General features: G+C 35.8%; 1 protein-coding gene across 4 annotated transcripts in view; it reads left to right on the forward strand.

Annotated features, from left to right (window-relative positions):
* USP9X (ubiquitin specific peptidase 9 X-linked) overlaps positions 1-17,884 on the forward strand; it is a 107,103-nt gene that overhangs the window by 39,291 nt on the left and 49,928 nt on the right. For all 4 annotated transcript variants that reach the window (XM_027741985.2, XM_027741986.2, XM_027741988.2 and 1 more), the window contains exons 11-16: positions 3,011-3,115; positions 4,627-4,833; positions 5,675-5,811; positions 10,834-10,967; positions 15,519-15,606; positions 17,174-17,516. In XM_027741985.2, the coding sequence (XP_027597786.1) occupies positions 3,011-3,115; positions 4,627-4,833; positions 5,675-5,811; positions 10,834-10,967; positions 15,519-15,606; positions 17,174-17,516 (1,014 nt within the window). The remainder of the gene's footprint in view (positions 1-3,010; positions 3,116-4,626; positions 4,834-5,674; positions 5,812-10,833; positions 10,968-15,518; positions 15,607-17,173; positions 17,517-17,884) is intronic.

Consider the following 17,884-nt stretch of genomic DNA (forward strand, 5'->3'; position numbering starts at 1 on the left):
TTTGTAAAGATTATTTTTGAAAAATTACAAATTTTGCAGTATTGGGTTGTTTACTTAAATGATTGGTGAAGCTGGTCTTCCTAGCTGCAGGTTGCATGAGTTTAATACACAGAATGGGCAGCTGAAGAGACAAAATCATTAAGAATTATTGACGATACAGAAATAAAAAGTCATTTTAGGATAGAGAACAGGCACAAGTACATAGATCCTTTTTCATAAATAATGGGTAGTGAAAGTGATTGTAGGAGTAAGCCCTCAGGCCAGTCTTTCAAGTCTGGGAAGGCTAAATCTGGTTAACAACACAGAGAGCTGTACTGGTTTGGGCAGGGACAGAGTTAAATTTCTTCACAGTGGCTTTTGTAATAACTGTGTAAGTAAGGCAAAAGATTTACCTGTTGATCTCAACCCACGAATTTTCTCACTTTTACCCTCCTGATACTCTTTCCCCATCCCACTGTGGGTGGAGGGTGAGTGAGCAGCTGCATGGAGCTCAGTTGCCAGCTGGAGTTACACCATGACAAGAGCTAATACAGGAGTTGGGTGGTATTATATCCATAGTTTACATGTGTTCATGCTGTTCTGAAAATGTAACAGTTTGGCTTAAGTGGACTTTTCCAGATGTCCCTGTATTACTTTCAGGTTGCACTTCAAACACTTGGGATTGGTTCAACTAAATTCATAATGTCTAGACTTCAGTTCCATCCTGATAGTAACTGCACAAGCTGAAACTCAATAAAGTCTTTTCTCATTATCCCAAAGCCCTGTTCAGAAAATTGCATCAGGTAGCAGAGCAATGCACGGATTATTTGAATTAGGGTCTGTGATTACAGTTACTTTTTAGTTTGTGATCTGTAGATACTTCCAGACTACAAGATGTCTGTGGGGCAAAAAAAAAGAAACTTTGAGAGGTTAGTTTGCTGCTAGTAGGCTTGTTTTAGCTATATTAGAGCCTCACTTTTGATAGTAGTTTTGCCGTGTATTTTTTTGTGAGGAAAAATTTATTTGTGAGAAGGTAATTCTTATTCAGGTAGATGGTTTCACTGTGGCTTTAGCCATGGAATTAAAATAGACTAAAAATTAAGAATACTAAAATCTGCTAGTACAGAGTAGTACAGAATGATTTTTACCAACTTCACTACTCCTGTGTACAGTAGTTTTTAGGAGTTCTTATTAAGTGACTGTTGTAAGAGCAGCTGGAGCATGAAATTCAGTAGCGAGGAGTTGATTTACTGTGTAGCTTTATGTAACAGGCAGGTTATTTTAGCTCGGCCTCTGCTGCAGTGGTGAGGTTTTGCTTTTGGGCTCAAGTTGTTGTGCTGCTGCACCAGAGAATCTTAGTTAAAAACTAGAATAAAAATAAGTAGTTTATTAAAGTAATACAGTCACATTGCTTTTACTTTTAGAAGGCAACCTGAGTTTTAATTTTACTAAAGTGTTTTCGTGTCTTACAAAGCCACTACTCACAATATAGAAGTGTGTTTGATTCAGAGAGTAATGCTGGAAGTCTTTAAAGGCAAGCATTAAGTTGCAGCCTCTGGAGTTGCAGGGAAAGATCCAGCAGGACAAGACACAAAATGGCAGAGGTTGAGGTCTTATTATTCTGGAGTATTTAATTGGAACTTTACAGGCACTTCCTTGTTTCTGCACAGCAAGCTGGGATGTCACACTCCATGTCCTTCTCTCCTCCCACTGTCTGGTAGTGCTTCCCCATGTCTGTCAAAAACCTCCCAAGACAAGAGTTGCTACATGCCTTATTCTTGCTCTCCTTGCTCCCCCCAGGAGCTGTGCATACTTCTGCTTTTATTTGTTATATTATAGATGCTCTTTTTGCCCTGCATGCTCTCAGGTTTTTTCTATCCAGGAAATGGTCTGATAAGAGAAAGAAATTATACAATATTTTGCAGAATCGAATGGGTTTAGTAATTCCCCCTCTCATAATCTTACCCATAACATGAAAACCAACATTACTACTTAAATTCACTTTATTTCAAACAAAAATTTATGGCACACTATGAAGAGTTTAAGGCACAGCATGTAACAAAGCTATTAGTCTCCTTTTTGTTTTTAAGTGAATTACTGATGCAAGCTTTTAGGAGGAATTGAATTTCAAAACTGCTTACACATGTATTTTTAATAGTGTACAAAGATTAATTACATCAGAATGTGTATTCTAGGTATTTGGTTTGCATTTTTTTTATTCCTTGCTTACGGGAAAATTTTCTACAGTAAATCAGTTGATTCACATAGTCCAAATTTGTTCGTTTTGAGTGCAGATGTAAAGTACAGGATGCTTTTTTCCCCTTATTGCCCTCCTCCTTAAATGTCAGAATTGTCATGTACACCAAACTCTGGGTTGAAATCATGTCTAGTGTGATACTGAACATCTTGTCCTTAGTTGTTTAATTGTTAGATTTTTAAGATTAAAAGCTGCTGGACTTTCAAATATGGTCTGCCAACAAGTTGTTTGTAATAGAAAGCTTTAGTTGTCTGTGAATGCACTATCACAAAGGAAGTACTTCAGCCTGAGAAACTACATGGAAATACTAAAAATTGATTTACAGGTTACAACACCTCAGTGAAATTCATTGCAGAAATGGATTTTGAGTCCTTTCTTGTTAAAAAAAAAGAAAACCACACAAAACAACATTAAATTAACATACTGATTTGTAAGTTAAAATACCCTTTTAGACTTTATTGTTCACTGTCCCGGTTCAATTTTGTAACAGCAACAAAAAAATAAATATTGTGATGCTGCAGTATTTATATTCTAAATAAATACTTGTGTGCACACACACAGAGGACACTTAAATACTTACACATACAAGGGAAATCTAAATATTGTGAATTCCCAGTGAAGCAAGTATTCAGTTTGCCATGCTGCTCCCACAGCATCAGCTCTTCTTGCTGGCCACCTCAGACAGTCTGCTTGTAAAAATGGTGTTGGATGTCTTGCTGCTTGACTTAAATATGAATTGCTACAAATGGTGGATTCTTTTTCTCTTCTCGACAGGCAGGAAAACATGAAGCCATTGTAAAAAACGTACATGATCTCCTCGCAAAATTAGCTTGGGATTTCTCTCCTGAACAGCTTGATCACCTATTTGATTGTTTTAAGGTAATTATGCATGTTTTGACTGTAATCAGGAAGTAGGTTGTGAGGTTTCATGGAGATTTGTGGCTTTTTCAGTGTCTTACTTTCTACTTATTTTAGATAGTTGTTTTCTCTGTGTTAAAAGACTTCTTAATGTGTAGCAACAGCCTCTAATATTCAATTCTAGAAATGCTTTTCTTTAATGAGCACTCCTTGTGACATTTTCTATTTACTTTCTGTCTAAACAAAGGCTAGTGATGCTTGTTTAGTAGACAGTTTTGTTTTCTGGTTTGAACACTTTGGGGTCATGCACATCTGTTGAAGTATTAACGTGTTAAAGTTACCTATTAATATTAAAGTTACCTTTAGCAATCCTAGGAATATAGAATACCAAATAAAATAAGTTATTTATCCTAAATACCTTTTTACAATTGTTTTACAATTAATAAATGTTGGTGATTTAGTAAATGATGTTTTTTCTCCTGGCATTGGAGTAGGATTTGTCAGGTTTACCAGGCAGTGCTACTTTTGATCTTTAAGTGGAGGAGATCAAGGACTTCCGTTCCACACTCCGCCAACTTCCTCTTTATCATGTAACGATTTTTCTCTGTTTAGCACACATACAGAATGACACAGCCCCAGGAAGATGAAGTTGAATGTTTATAAACATATAATGATTTGATTTGAAATCACAAAACAACTTGTTTCTGAAAGTTTAGTTACTCACGGGCTTTTTATGTTTAACATTTACAGCTTCCAGTAGTGGTGCTCTCTGGCTTGTTTTACTGTTTCACTTTCAGGACATGATCTGCTGTTTCACTTTTAGGACACGATGAGCTTTGTAGTCTCTGTTTTCTTTTTTCAGATAAATGCATTATGGGCATATTTTGGCTTATGTGCAATTTGTGCTCTCATTAATGGGGTCCTGTAGTTTGGTGTATATGGGTCTAATGTTCTGTAGTTCAGATGCTGAACTCAGTGCTCAGAAATTCTGTGCGTAAACTTTTTTCTCGGACCTTGAGAGATGGATATAAAGTGATGTTATACTGAAAACTTTCTCAGAAAAAAGTTAATTTAATTCAGAGGACATTTGTTTTGGTCAGATTCAGAGGCACACATGATATTAAAATTTTACTCACATAGTAATTATAAGTTATCTAAGAAGTTTTTAAAGAATAAGCACAGGAGTTTTGTGAAAGCATTTGCAAGAAACAGCTGAGTCCACTCTGGCCGTTGGTGAACTTGTCAATGGTAATGTTAACTTTTACAAGAACATGTATGATCTTAAACAAAGAGCTGCCTTTTTCTAAGCCTCAAGTTGAATACACTTTAGCTGTAAATACTAGAAGAGCTCTTCAGTTGTATCTGGCTTATGTACTACGAGCTCTAATGTGCTCTTTGTTTTTAATGAAAGAAATGAGAGTTCTTCATGTAGTTGCATCACTTCTTTGTTGCATCATTTGTTAACAGTGCAGGTTATGTGTGGAGTTTAAAAAAAAAAGACTGTTTTTTATAATATTTTTTTTAAATATTAGGCAAGTTGGACGAATGCAAGCAAGAAACAGCGTGAGAAACTGCTTGAGTTAATTCGCCGCCTTGCAGAGGATGACAAGGATGGTGTGATGGCACACAAAGTGCTGAACCTTTTGTGGAATTTGGCTCACAGTGATGATGTACCAGTTGATATCATGGACCAGGCTCTTAGTGCCCATATTAAAATCTTAGATTACAGCTGTTCACAGGTGAGTGATCTGGTATGTTCTGCTGTGAAAGAAGTCACTGAGTTTCCTTCCGTTCCCCATGAAAAATTGAAGGGATTTGGTAATTTAGCAAAAGTGTTCCCTATCATAGATTTGTAGTATTGTACTGACAGCCTGGTACTTTTAAAATGTTATGGGACATATTTTAATTAACACAGTTAGTGTTTTAGTTGGAGGGAGTGAAATTCATCAGTTTGCCTGTCTTGGTGCAATTGCTGATGAGCACATTGGAAGAACTGGAATTGGACCCTGCCAAAGTAAATAGGGAGAAAGGAAAAGCAGCCCCACTCCTCCTGTCTTTGCTTTTTCCCAAACTCAATTATACTGATCTGGTTTGGTGTTTTGTTTTTTTTTCCCAGTAAGTCCTTATATGTCTTGTATAATATTAGAAGGGACCTAGCAAAGGTCCTTTCCAAACTACTACACACGCTCCTTCCCCACCCAAACTTCTGTGAAGTCTGCCAGAGCAGTGCTTCATTATGGTCCGAAATTAATCCATTGTCCGTCTTGTTGAGTGAAGAAGCAGTTTGTCACTGTTTTTTGGTATTTTGTAACAGTGAGTAGAAATAAATGAAAGCTTTAAGAGAGAGCAGATTATTTAAGCACTTCTGAAATAAGTACTGAGTGCTTGAAGGCACAGACTTTTCAGCACACTGGTGACTTCTGCCAGCATATCGTGCTGCTCAGATACTTTCCTTATGCTTCAGAACTCAGATGATCTAGCATTTGTTTGGTGTTGTATGTGTGTTCTGTCTTGGAAACAGTGAGGGAATTATAATTTTGCAATATACTTGATTTTGATTATGAACTGCTGTTCTTTAAGGATCGAGATACACAAAAGATCCAGTGGATAGATCGTTTTATAGAAGAACTTCGCACAAATGATAAATGGGTCATTCCTGCACTGAAACAAATTAGAGAAATTTGCAGTTTGTTTGGTGAAGCACCACAGAACTTGAGGTAAGAATTGAATGCAAATGAAGTTTCCTCTGCCAAAAGGCAGATGGGTTGGAATGAGGCAAATTTAACTTTTTTTTTACAGAAGGTCAGTAAAACTTAGGTAAAACCATAACCTGTGTTGGAAGATGTTCTTGAGTTTGTTTTAGTATGTATAAATAACCTCTAAAAATTCAGGCACCTAAGTTCAGTAAGAGACCATTAACTACTTCTTCAAACATGCTTTTATTAATTTTTATAATTGTAGTCTAGTGGAAAATCTGAGTTTGTTTTTCTGTTATTCATGGACTTCCTTGCCTAACAATGGAATTAGCTTACTAAGTATAAGTATATTTTATGTTTTTGTATGGATATATGCACGCACATCCAAAACCACAAACATACCCACCCATCCCTGTTCTTTGATGACAAATTCATGCAGGTCATCTAGTTTATATGCTTGAAATCAAAGGTGACTTTTTGGTCTGGGAAAAATACTCTACTGATTTTTCTCTCCTGAACGGAATTGTTTTACTGGGGAGAGGGAGTTTACTTGTTTTGTGGGGGTTCATTTGATGGTTGTTTTTAAAAGGAAATAAAAATGAAAAGCAGTTGTCTGTTTGGACTTGTTAAAGTGTATGTGCTTGTTTTAGTTATTTTAAATGTCTTCTCACTGCAGAAATAGCTGAAATTCCGTACCCCTAACAGTATTTGTATCCACATCAGAATTTTTACAGACTCCTGAAAAATATTATTTGCTTATCAGGGGTGCATAATTGCTTTGTCTTAAAACTTGTGAGCAGATAAACTATTCAAATCAGTGTTGCTGTTACAGTTGGTTTACAACAAAGATCAAGTCAGGGAAAGTTAAAGAAAATAAGCCTCAGTTTGCACAACACTATCTTCTTACTGATACCATATTCAGGAGCTGTGATAATACTGCATTCCTGGCTTTTAGCGTTTTCTTTATTCATTTAGTTTGCAACATATTTCTCAACTTTTTCATAACATTTTAATCCTTTACAGTTTCTCATTAATGATTGCTTGAGGTTTATCCTACAAGGTCACAGAGTCACCTGCTAATTAGCAGAAAAGTTTGTTTTCTGTGTCCTGGAGTCCTTAACCTTTTTCGTGCTGTAAGATCCAGGCAAATCAAGCTACCTGATCATGCAGAGTGGTTGTTCAATTTGAATGCTTTTAACACAGTGCCTTTAACAAAGATGCTTTGCTTTAAGTAATTATTGAAGCGGAGCTCTTTCAAGGCACCGATTTAGGTTTCTGCTCTGAAGTAATCTTGGGAGGAACCAAACTTCTTTTGATTGTGGAAGTTTAGGTTTCCTGTATGGTCTGTGTACAGTTAGATGGCTCGAATGTCTCTCGTCTTTGTTTATCAGACCATCTCATCCTCAGATTTCCGGGCAGTCTGCGTTGGGTATGTAATAACACCTCGTATTTATGCAGGATTTGAAAACAAATATGGCAGGAAAGTAAACTTTGAATTGAAAGTTTTAATCAAGGGACTTTCAAAGACCTCTTCCTGTGGAGCATCCTTTGTTAGCAAGATACTGTTGAGGGAGTTTTTTTAGTCAGATATTATTACTGCCCAAGTGGCTGGGAAACCTACTGAGTGAAAACATCATTTTGAAATAATCACTGACTTTCCAGCCCGCCTTGTTTTCTGATAACTGTTGATAAGGTTTGGATATTGTAATCTATGCCTCCCATACCTCTTTCTATCACCTTACCTTATCTGACTTAAAACTTTAATACCTAACATCCTTCTAGCATTTGGATCGAAAACAAGTCAATGTAGGTGTATGTGACTGCTGTCTGAAAAACATGTCTGAGAGCTTTCTGTGTGCAACAGTAGTCCCGTTTTCTTTATGGTGCTCTTTTGGGGTGGTCCAGTTGATTGGCAGTGGCAATGAAAGGTTCAGTCCAACAGCAAAGGCTGCTGATCCTTGGCAAAACTAAGTATAAATTGTCTTTTGCCATTGGCACTGTTGAAATTCTTTTGGGAGGGAGGTTTTAATTGTTGCTAGTTATTCATGCAGTTGAACAAAGTGATGAATTGGTTGTACAATTGCTTTGGCAAAATTTAGCTCCCTGACCACAGAGAAATGCTACATGTGTGGGGAAGTTCAGCTTAACCAGAATTACAACACAAAATAATTCTTATGTAAGTTCAAGGACTCTTCAGGTGCAAGGATGCTTTTTAATACTGAGAGTCTATTACTCAACATGCTGATCTTTACAGTACAGATAATTAATCATCTTAATTTTCTCTGTGTTGGCTGATGGAGGTAGAGCCTCCTGTAGACTAATGTCAAGCACTTAATCTTGACCTGTATCTACCTGAGCAGTAAGAGATCCATCTCCTAAATTATTTGCCCAGAAGAATTAATTGAGCATTAACAGTTCAGGGGTTTTGGTAGTGCTTTAGGGCAACAATGATGCTTCAAGTCACTTTTTAGCCTAAGTAGTAGAATTTGCTGGGATCGGTCACTGCTTTTGGATTTTTAATGGTACATAGGATTTGTTCATTTAGCAAAACAACTCTCATCTTCAAAAGCTGAGTTATATGGGCAGAATTATTTTGGGTAAGATATATGTGCAGATAAATAATTTTTTTAATCTGTTTAAATTAAGTTGTTTGGAATTTTGCCTTTGTCAATTTGCCATTATTTTTCTAGCAAATAAGCATTCTGGCTATGAAATGTCCTTTGTTGTATTGCCAAAATACTACTTCATGCATTTCAAAATGCTGTTTTTTCTTTTTATACATTGGCTTTGGGTATCCATTTAGTAGAAACACAATGAAAATCTGAGTTTTGCTGTTAGCTTCAACTTTTTGTGCTCCTCAGTTGTTTCACATTAATGAGTGTGTAGTAACTAATGTGTAATAATATTACACATTAAATGAATGTGTTCTAATGGCAACATCATAATACAGTCTAACCTTAGATGCTTAAAGAGAATTTTAGTTGCATGTAGAATTTGCAACAGCTCACAACTCATAGCTCATAACTCTAGTTATTACAGTTATTCAACTTTTAGAAATTGTTGCTAACCAAGGTGAATCTGTGTGCAAATTTACTGTTTGTGCACGTAGTTGAGAAAGGAGAGAAGTAAATAATATCTAACACAGAATATTGTAGTCTTCTGCTGGTAAAGCTTTTGTGTTGCTGTACTTTGTGAGATTGATACAAATGCTCAATATTATGAGTATAAGTATACACTTCAATATCTTGATTCTGCAAAACACTCCATCTTGCTTCTGTTTGCTCCTTTAGTTGTTTCATAATACGTATTTCCCAAATTATCAGTGTTCTTATTTGCTGTTACCCTTCGTGAATGCAACTCTCTGTCTAGAGGTAACATCTTGGGTAGTCACTAAAATAGAGACATCCAGCCTTTTCCTGTGTTTGCTGCTGGTTTATTCTGAGTAAGGAGGGTTGGTGGAGATGGAATGAAACATAATTGGAAAGTTTCTTGAAGTGAAAACAAAGAATGTTTTGAGTATATGAAGTTCTGTATGTTTTTTCTTTTATGCGTCCATCCATTCTGTTTTCTCTCTGACAGAGATCTCAGACTCTGGGTTTCTTTTTAACACAATTTGTGTTTTAAGTGCCCCTTTCAAACTGTTTTAGGAAATTCTGCATATTATAAAATTCAATCTTCTGAAGACCACAATGCTTAGGAGGGCAAATTATGTTGGTTGCAGATAACAAAATTATTGGCAGGGTGTTGATGGCTTCTGTCTTTTAAACCCAAATTGGCAATGATCTTTGGTCCAGTGAATCAGTTTATCTGTTGTTGTTACATCTACAGTGAAATGTGGTTATCAGCTGCAAGATCATTGTCAGCTGGTGCTGGAACTGGCATTTTTTGCCTTCCCCACTGTTCCCTAAAGGTGTGGGGATACTGTAGAGTGCTGTAAGTCTTGTAGTGTGGAGACCCTCTTTCCTAGGAAGGATGAGGATTCCTACCTGTAATCCATTCAGGTAATTCTAGGGTCTACTTTTTGAAGTGTTGAAGGAAAAGAGAACAATTCTGAAATGACATTTTTCTTTCCTCAGGGCAGGCTATGGGATCAGCTGAGTGCTAATGAGGAATTTCACTCTTCCCCTTGACACCCACTTGTTTTCTTTTTTTCTCTTTACCATGGAAGAGCAGCACTAGTTTGCCTTGTTTATGCAGTCCAGATCAGTGCTCTGATCTGCAGCTACAGCAGTTGAGACATTTTGAGGGTGTTCTGCAGAGGTGATGAGTCTCCAGGTTCTAGAATTTGATAGTGTTAATGGCACGTGGGTCTTGGACCCAAGCTTTTTATTTTCTTTTACAGTTTACTTTTGTAATCTAAATATGTCTAGTGTTGTTTAAGAGCAGCATTTTTTACCAGGTCTTGAACTTATGATCTAATTATTTATTTGGGATTTTTCTTTTTTTGAACTTTTCTGGATTTTTTTTTGCCTCTATGCTTTGTGTGTCTGCTTTTTTTGTTTGTACCAACATTTTTCCCAGATATCGTTAGAAAAAAAATCAATACCGTTTGCAGGTTTTTTAACTACTGCGATTATTTGCTAGTGTTCTTTCACTGTGGTCTCAGGTTTTACTTAGTGTTTTAATATTAAATATAGAAAATATCAGATGGCTGAGGAAGAAACTGGGTTGTGTGTGTTGTAGTTACACTACAGTTGAGGGTCTCTGTCATTACTGTGCAGTTTGTGGGCAGGTATTTCTGGTCTGCACCAGACCATCTGCAGATGTTCTCCCTCTAGCACACTGAGCTGCTCAGATCGCTTTGATATTTTTCGTACATATTGTAACTGTATAATCCTCACAAATTTGCTGCTTTTAGTAACTGATAAGAACTGTTGGTATGTCAGAAGAAAAAAAAGGAAAAATATTGTCAGAAACTTAATATGATTTCTATTCAAGATCCTTTAAGAACTTGCATCAAAGATTATTTGCTTAAATTGATTTCTGAACTGTTAGGTGCAAGACTTCTCTGCTTTTCCTCTAACATTTGTATTTTATTTTCAGTCAAACTCAGCGAAGTCCCCACGTGTTTTACCGACATGACTTAATCAATCAACTGCAGCACAATCACGCCCTCGTTACATTGGTTGCAGAAAATCTCTCTGCCTATATGGAAAGCATGAGGCAGTATGCTAAAGGTAAGCTTTAACAAAAAGTTTGCCTCAGAGAGTATATGAAAACTCCAGTTGAAAATGGAGTTAAAAGCAAATTCCCATAATAAAATAACTATGAAGTTTATTTGTTTAATTTTCAGGTGTCTGTGGGGTTGAAAGCTTTTGTGGTGTCTGATTGCATAAGAAAAGCTTAAAATGCTATTTTTTTCTTTTTTATAATTGAAAATGTGTGTTTTATAGTTGAACATGTGGAAGTGGCAGCTCTCGTTTATCTGTGGATTGATAAACATCATCTTGCCCTACTTAGGCTAGGGTAGTTATTTTTGTGGAAAATCCTAGTAGTAAAGCTTCTAGTTTTGAATTTTTGAAGGCTCCTTTGAGAAGCTTTTTTAATCACCTCCTTTTGAAGCCAGTATTTGGAATTTGTCAGGGAGAAGGACTTTAAACCACAGGGATACCATTTGTTTTTACAAGGTAACTCCCGTATCTGTTCAGTTGCTTTCTCACTGCAGTTGTTACTGGCAGCACATTGTGTTAGTATTTATATATTTTAGGCTAAACTCAGCCCTTCGCTGATGAATTTACCCTCATTCTCTGGATTAACTTTTAGCTACTGAGGTAGAAGCGTGGAAGTGAAGGATAATGGTGGACCAGGAAACTCCTTGTTGGACTAGACCACAGTATTTTAATATAAAATTAAACCAACAGAAATGAAAGGAGGAGGTTTACACCCCTCCTTCTCCACCACTGGCTTTACTGACTGGAACCAGGGACTGTTTTCTACCCTGGCATCATAACATCCTGCCAGCCTTTCAGTTGCTTCTCAGATACAGCACAGTATGTTGTGGAGGAATTCAGTGTAGACAGTCCAGAGAGGACAGGATATTTGCATATTCTGAAGTTTGTGTCTTACACCACTAGGAAAGGTTGCCTAGACACCTCTAATTTTGGATTTCATTTAATTTTGGAGTACTAAATATATATATTTTATATAAAAGATACCGAAAATATGTCCTTGAGGATATGTGTGAATAGCGGTGCTCTGTGAAGATGGTCGCTTCTGCCAGGTATAGGTCAGTGAGAATGACATTTAGTTAAATCTGCACACTGCAAATACATTTCTCTATTCAGGAATACATGGGGCTATTACCCTAATTTAAGTTCCTTAATTAATGATAGCCTTGCACTAATTAGTGTTAGAATTATACTAAATTATTTGGTCTGTTCTCAAGCCATAGTGTCTTAGCCTTAGTCTTCACAGGAAGGTGGAATAGAACAAGTATTAGTGATGTAACTTCTGTAAGCTGTTGGAGTTAACTTTGCTAACATGATGCAAAAATGCCATTTTATTTGCAATGAACTTCACATTTTAACTATATTGATATCTTATAGTTTGTGATTCTGTTCTTCTTTCTCTTGGGCTTTGACCAGCTGTGAAATCTGGGGTTTGGCCACAGGGTTAGGAGGGAAACATCATGAACAGCTGTATTCTGAAGCAATGCTGTCTTTGTCCAAAAATAGCCTACACATGCTGTTGGTGTATGAACTATTTTTCATTCATTTCAGTCACATCCCACTGCCCTGCCCCTCCCCAGCTATAATGACTCAGTTAAGCGGGAATATGAACATCTTCAGTGTGAGAGGAATTACATGTGTGTGAAGGGTTTAAATTTAATCTAATTACAAAGCAATTAAATTATGCTTTCCTGAGACAAAGCTGTTGCAGAACTTCTCATTTGCATCAGAGAACAAAAACAGATGAATAATAGTGTGGATTTTTTTTTTATTAGATGCTTTATTACATTATTGAGGGCAACTAGAAAATACCTCCTAATGTTCCAGATACTGTACTAAATAAGACACAGTTCCTGTGCAAAAACTCTTTAATTTTCAGCTTTATATACTAAATAGAGCAGAACATAGAGCACTGTGAAGTTTGTCTTCCATGCCTTAGTGGAGGAGGAGGAATATGCCAGGGGGGCATATAAATGAAAGGGAATAAATGAAAGGAGAAAAAAGATTATGCATGTGAGGACAGAAAGAACTGGAAGCTGTAGAATTAAGCTTGGCTGGAGAAGGTGAATGAGACAGAGGGAAAAAATTCAAGGCAAACGTCCAGACAGCACAAGTCAAACAAATGCCATAGAAATGAAAAATGCAGTTGTCAACAGATCTCTTTGGCAGTTAACACTGCAATTATTGTGTAATTTTGGATATTTTTAAATTAATTTTGAATTTGCCATATTTTTATTTTCCTTGAAGGCTTCCCTAGTTGCGTTCTGTGATGGAGAACAATGCTCCTATTCTCCTGTTATTCACTGATGCATAGTATTTTCTGTGATAATCACTTCTGTATGTTTGCCTTTTAAAAGAGAAGCCTAATCTATGTTTCTGAATTTTTTCCACGCTTTTTGATTTTCCCTTCTACTGAACTCACCCTTTTCTCCAACTCTGCAAAGTCTTCCATGAGATGAGACAACTGCTATTGCATTTTGTAGTCCTGAAGGAGGTCACAGTTTCATCTTTCCGATGATTTATCAAAGATCTTTTGAAAATTTTAGAAGATTGCTAGTCAGTTCTCCTTTATGTTCTGTTTTTCTGAAGTAATAAAAAAATCCAAAGTGTTAATGAAATGTAATTATTTGTAGAAATTGTACCATATGATCTTCCATATGTGTTTATCACTAATTAGACTTAAATTTTCAACCAGTTGTTTTTTGATCGCTAATTTCTCTGTTCATTCTTCTGCTCCAGTATGTAAAAACAATTTTTAAGGAGATCACACTTGGACTTGCTGTGGGATGCACAGATTAGAAAATAAATCTGGCAGATGTAGAAAGAATGTGATATAGATAATATTTAGGGAGACAGAATTTTTTTGTAGTTCAGAGTGTTTCAGAATTCTGAAGTGCATCCACACTGCCTTTGGGCAACTGGCTGGGTTTGAATATTTGACTTTTTCTGTCGTTGCCAGTGTTGATGTTGTTGTGTCTGTGAATTAAACTCCAGTCAGGAAAAAAAATCCCAGATAGTCCCCATAGTGAAAACAAATGAACACCACCACCACCAGCTCCCCCTCAACAAGATAAAATCAAACAAAAAACCTACCCAGAACGCCCAACACTTCAAGTAATTAGTTTTAATTTCTCTGCAATATGCTTATCTACCCTAATTGTTTCTTATTCTGGACCCACAGCATATTTTACCATCTTTCTGCTTGTAATACTGAAGTAATTTTTGTTTGGCTACCTTTATATTCTTTCTTCTGTTTTGTTTTGTTTTTTTTTTCACATTTCTTCTTTTGATAATTACCCATTTATGATTACTTCATTAGGGTTATAATTCAAATTTTTTGAAGGATTTCCAGTGAACATAATGTCTCCAGTTTTGCAGACATCAGTTAACTACTAGTCTTCTGTTTCCCCTTTTATTTTATTTTTAAGATAATGTACCTTTTACACTTGGATATAGAGAGCAATATGACAATAATTTTTATCTTAATTTTGAAACATTGATGGACTTCAGCTGTTAGACTGGTTTGGTTTGGGTTTTTTCCCCCTCCCTGATATAATAGAAGATAAATTCTAGTATTAGTCTTGATGTTGTCCTGATACAGTCTGTCATGGCTGGGTCATCTTAGCTAAAGGCAATTTGTACACCTTTGCAAATAAGAAATACAGCATTAATTAGTTTATAAGGGAGCTGTCATAATGAACATGTGTCATGATGAAATACTGTTAGTACAGATGAAAGTAATATGTGCAGAGATCTAGATTGTATCTCTTTAATTAATAAAACCCAACCAACCAACCTAACACCAAACAAAACCACACTAACACCTGTGTTCCTGTGAAGCAAGCAGCTGTTTGTTAAGCAAAATATTATGCTAAGATTTGACAAAATGCAGGTAGAAGTTTGACTTCTTGCCTTATTTTAAAATTACTACTTCTGTTTCAAGCTTGTCAGTATTCCAGGCATTTGGGTCTTGTATTTGGAAACTTGCAGTAGATAAAGTTGTCTTATTTTCTTCCTCTGAGTGATGTCGTGTACATAACTACTTATAAAGGTGTTAAAGAAATGGAGAAATTATTTCCTCTGGAGAGAAAAAAGTCCAAAAATGGAAAATTTAAATTTTGGAAAAGATGTTCTGTAAGGAAACTAAAGCATCCTCAGGAAAAAAAACCTGGTGGATAATCTGAATTATATGCTTGGTATACTTTCATTTTTAACTGAATTCTGGCTTCAAACTGACTACCTAAATTAGGAAAAATTGATTTGAAGTAGAAGAATGCAGGTTCCTAATTTTTCTGTAATACTTTCATTGAACAGTGAGCACTTGTATCTGCACCTAATTGTGGATTTGATTATAGACCTCGGTGGTCTTTGCCTATACTCTTTTTAATCTAGGATGAAATACTAACAGGTAGTAGCTTGGTGAAAACTTTTCATACACCTTCCCGAAAATTTTCTGGGTTTTGAGTGGTTTTGATTATATTCAGAATAACAAGTCTTCAAACACACCCTGTCTTGTGGAGTAAGCATGCCTTTTCTGAATGTCTTGTCTTTTATTTGCAGAGCATGGGGAATATGATCCTCAAACTGTAAGGCCAGGAAGCAGATACAGTCACGTGCAGGAAGTACAGGAGCGACTCAACTTCTTACGGTAAGTTTTAACTTGAATATTTGTTTGACTTCTGTAAGAATACTTTGAATACTTTAAAGAAAAAGAAACCCTTTGCATTTCTTTTTCTTCTACAGCTTTAAGTTGTTGTGTTACTTCTTTCAAAACTCAGATGCAAAAATACACTGAATGTTTTTGTTTTGGTTTCTTTTTTTTTCCCAGAGGGCTTCTATGCTACTGTTGGAATATTCAAATAAAGTTTATTAGGATCTTTGCAATCTGAGGCTCTCATTCTGCACTAGGATTTGTGTGGGTTTTTCCTATCTGTGTGTAGAACCCTACTGACTTGAATACAATGTGCAGGTGGATACAGTTACATACCTATTGGAGTAACTTATCTGAAAGTTTAAAACATTCCCAGTAGGGATATGGCCGTGTGTCCTTATTTCTTGCACCACACCAGATTTAAATCCACAATCATAACCTGACATATACTTTTGTCAGCCACTGATGTTGTTTTGTCAGCAGCTGAGCCATAGAAAGACACTGGAATAAAATTATTTGGATGACTTTTGGCCAGCTGCTGTTTGAGAAAACAAAGGATCTCTGCTCATCATAGAGCTGCTGTATGTTGATGTTTTTTAGGCTGTCTTGACTTTTTCTTAGTTGTTTTTAACCTTTTTTTTTAGACAAGTAAAAATACTTGAACTGTCAAGTTCTGAAGTATTCTTTACTTTTTTTCTAGGGGAGATTTTTTTACTTTTTAAAATTTTACCAAGAATTTTTATGAATTAATCTTAAGTGTTAAATGGTTAATGAACTTATACAATAGCATATGGATAGGCTTAATTTATCACTCCTGTGTGTTAAATATTGTAACTTCCTTAGATTTAACTTCACTATGTACACAAATTTATGAAGTCCCATGGTTGTCAAATGTAGAATATGTAGCAATTTCTGAAAAACAGTGCCATAACTTAGGCCCTGATTTCTTTTACATAGAAAAGATTTTGAATCAGAAAAATTATTGTAAAGAACTTTATCATTTGTTCCTCCTGAAAGATCCTTAGTGTTAGCTCTCAGAATTGAAGTTCTTAATAATTCTGTCTTAATAATTTAACACAAATGAAAACCTTGGTTAAATAAAAGGAAAAATTTCCAGTTCATTGACTTTATTCTGTAGAGTTGATACTTTTTTTGCAATTTTGCTAAAGCAAGTGTTAAAACATTGTGAGTGATCGCAGAATTAATTTATTCTCTTATGTTCTGACTTTTAAACTGAATAGTTTGCATTAGGAGATGTGCATTTCTTTGTGTATAAAATGCAAATAATGCTTGATGTTTTTGTGCAAGACATTTTTTGCTGAATCTTATTTCTTTTTTATTTGGAATATAAAGTCTTGATTCATTCAAACTTACTAAGAAATCATGGGGCTAATTATGATGTAAATAAACGTATTCATGATGTAAATAAAGTTTTCAAGGTCATGCTTATGATACATAAATGAATTACATATATATATTCACCTTTGTGCCTGTGCTTTTTACTGAATTGTAACCCTGGATGTGTGTTAGAAGTGCTGTTAATTGTCTCTCTGTTTTGCTCAAGATTTTTATTGAAGGATGGTCAGCTGTGGCTCTGTGCCCCTCAGGCGAAGCAAATATGGAAGTGTTTAGCTGAAAATGCGGTTTATCTTTGTGATCGCGAAGCCTGTTTTAAATGGTATTCCAAACTAATGGGGGATGAACCAGACTTAGACCCTGACATTAATAAGGACTTCTTTGAAAATAATGTGCTTCAGCTGGATCCTTCCCTATTAACAGAAAATGGAATGAAATGTTTTGAACGTTTCTTCAAAGCTGTGAACTGTCGGGAAGGAAAGCTAGTAGCAAAGAGAAGAGCCTACATGATGGATGATCTGGAATTAATAGGATTAGACTACCTTTGGAGGGTGAGTTAATTGGAGGAAACATCTGAAAGTTTAATTGCTGAGTCTTTCTCAGTCTCTTAATATTTTTAGGAATGTGTGATTTCATATTGAAATTACAAAAATCTACTTTTTCAAAGTAAATACTTGACTTTTGACTCCACTGTCTTCCCAGCAAGTGTACAAGCTGGTAACTTTGCAGACTGATACTTGATGGAAAGTTGTTTGAAACATAAGTAGAGTTATGTATGCACATGAAATTAAAAATTTGCCTATACTGTTGAAGAAGAAAGGATTGTTCCAGGTGATTTACCTGTAGATTTCTCTTTTCTTTCACATGCACATTATAATTAAACTTTGTTCCGTGCATTAATAAGCTACTTTATTGCATT

This window comes from Pipra filicauda, unplaced genomic scaffold, assembly GCF_003945595.2.
Source record: "Pipra filicauda isolate LSUMZ 115617 unplaced genomic scaffold, ASM394559v2 scaffold18_size4552066_pilon, whole genome shotgun sequence".
Classification (NCBI taxonomy): domain Eukaryota; kingdom Metazoa; phylum Chordata; class Aves; order Passeriformes; family Pipridae; genus Pipra; species Pipra filicauda.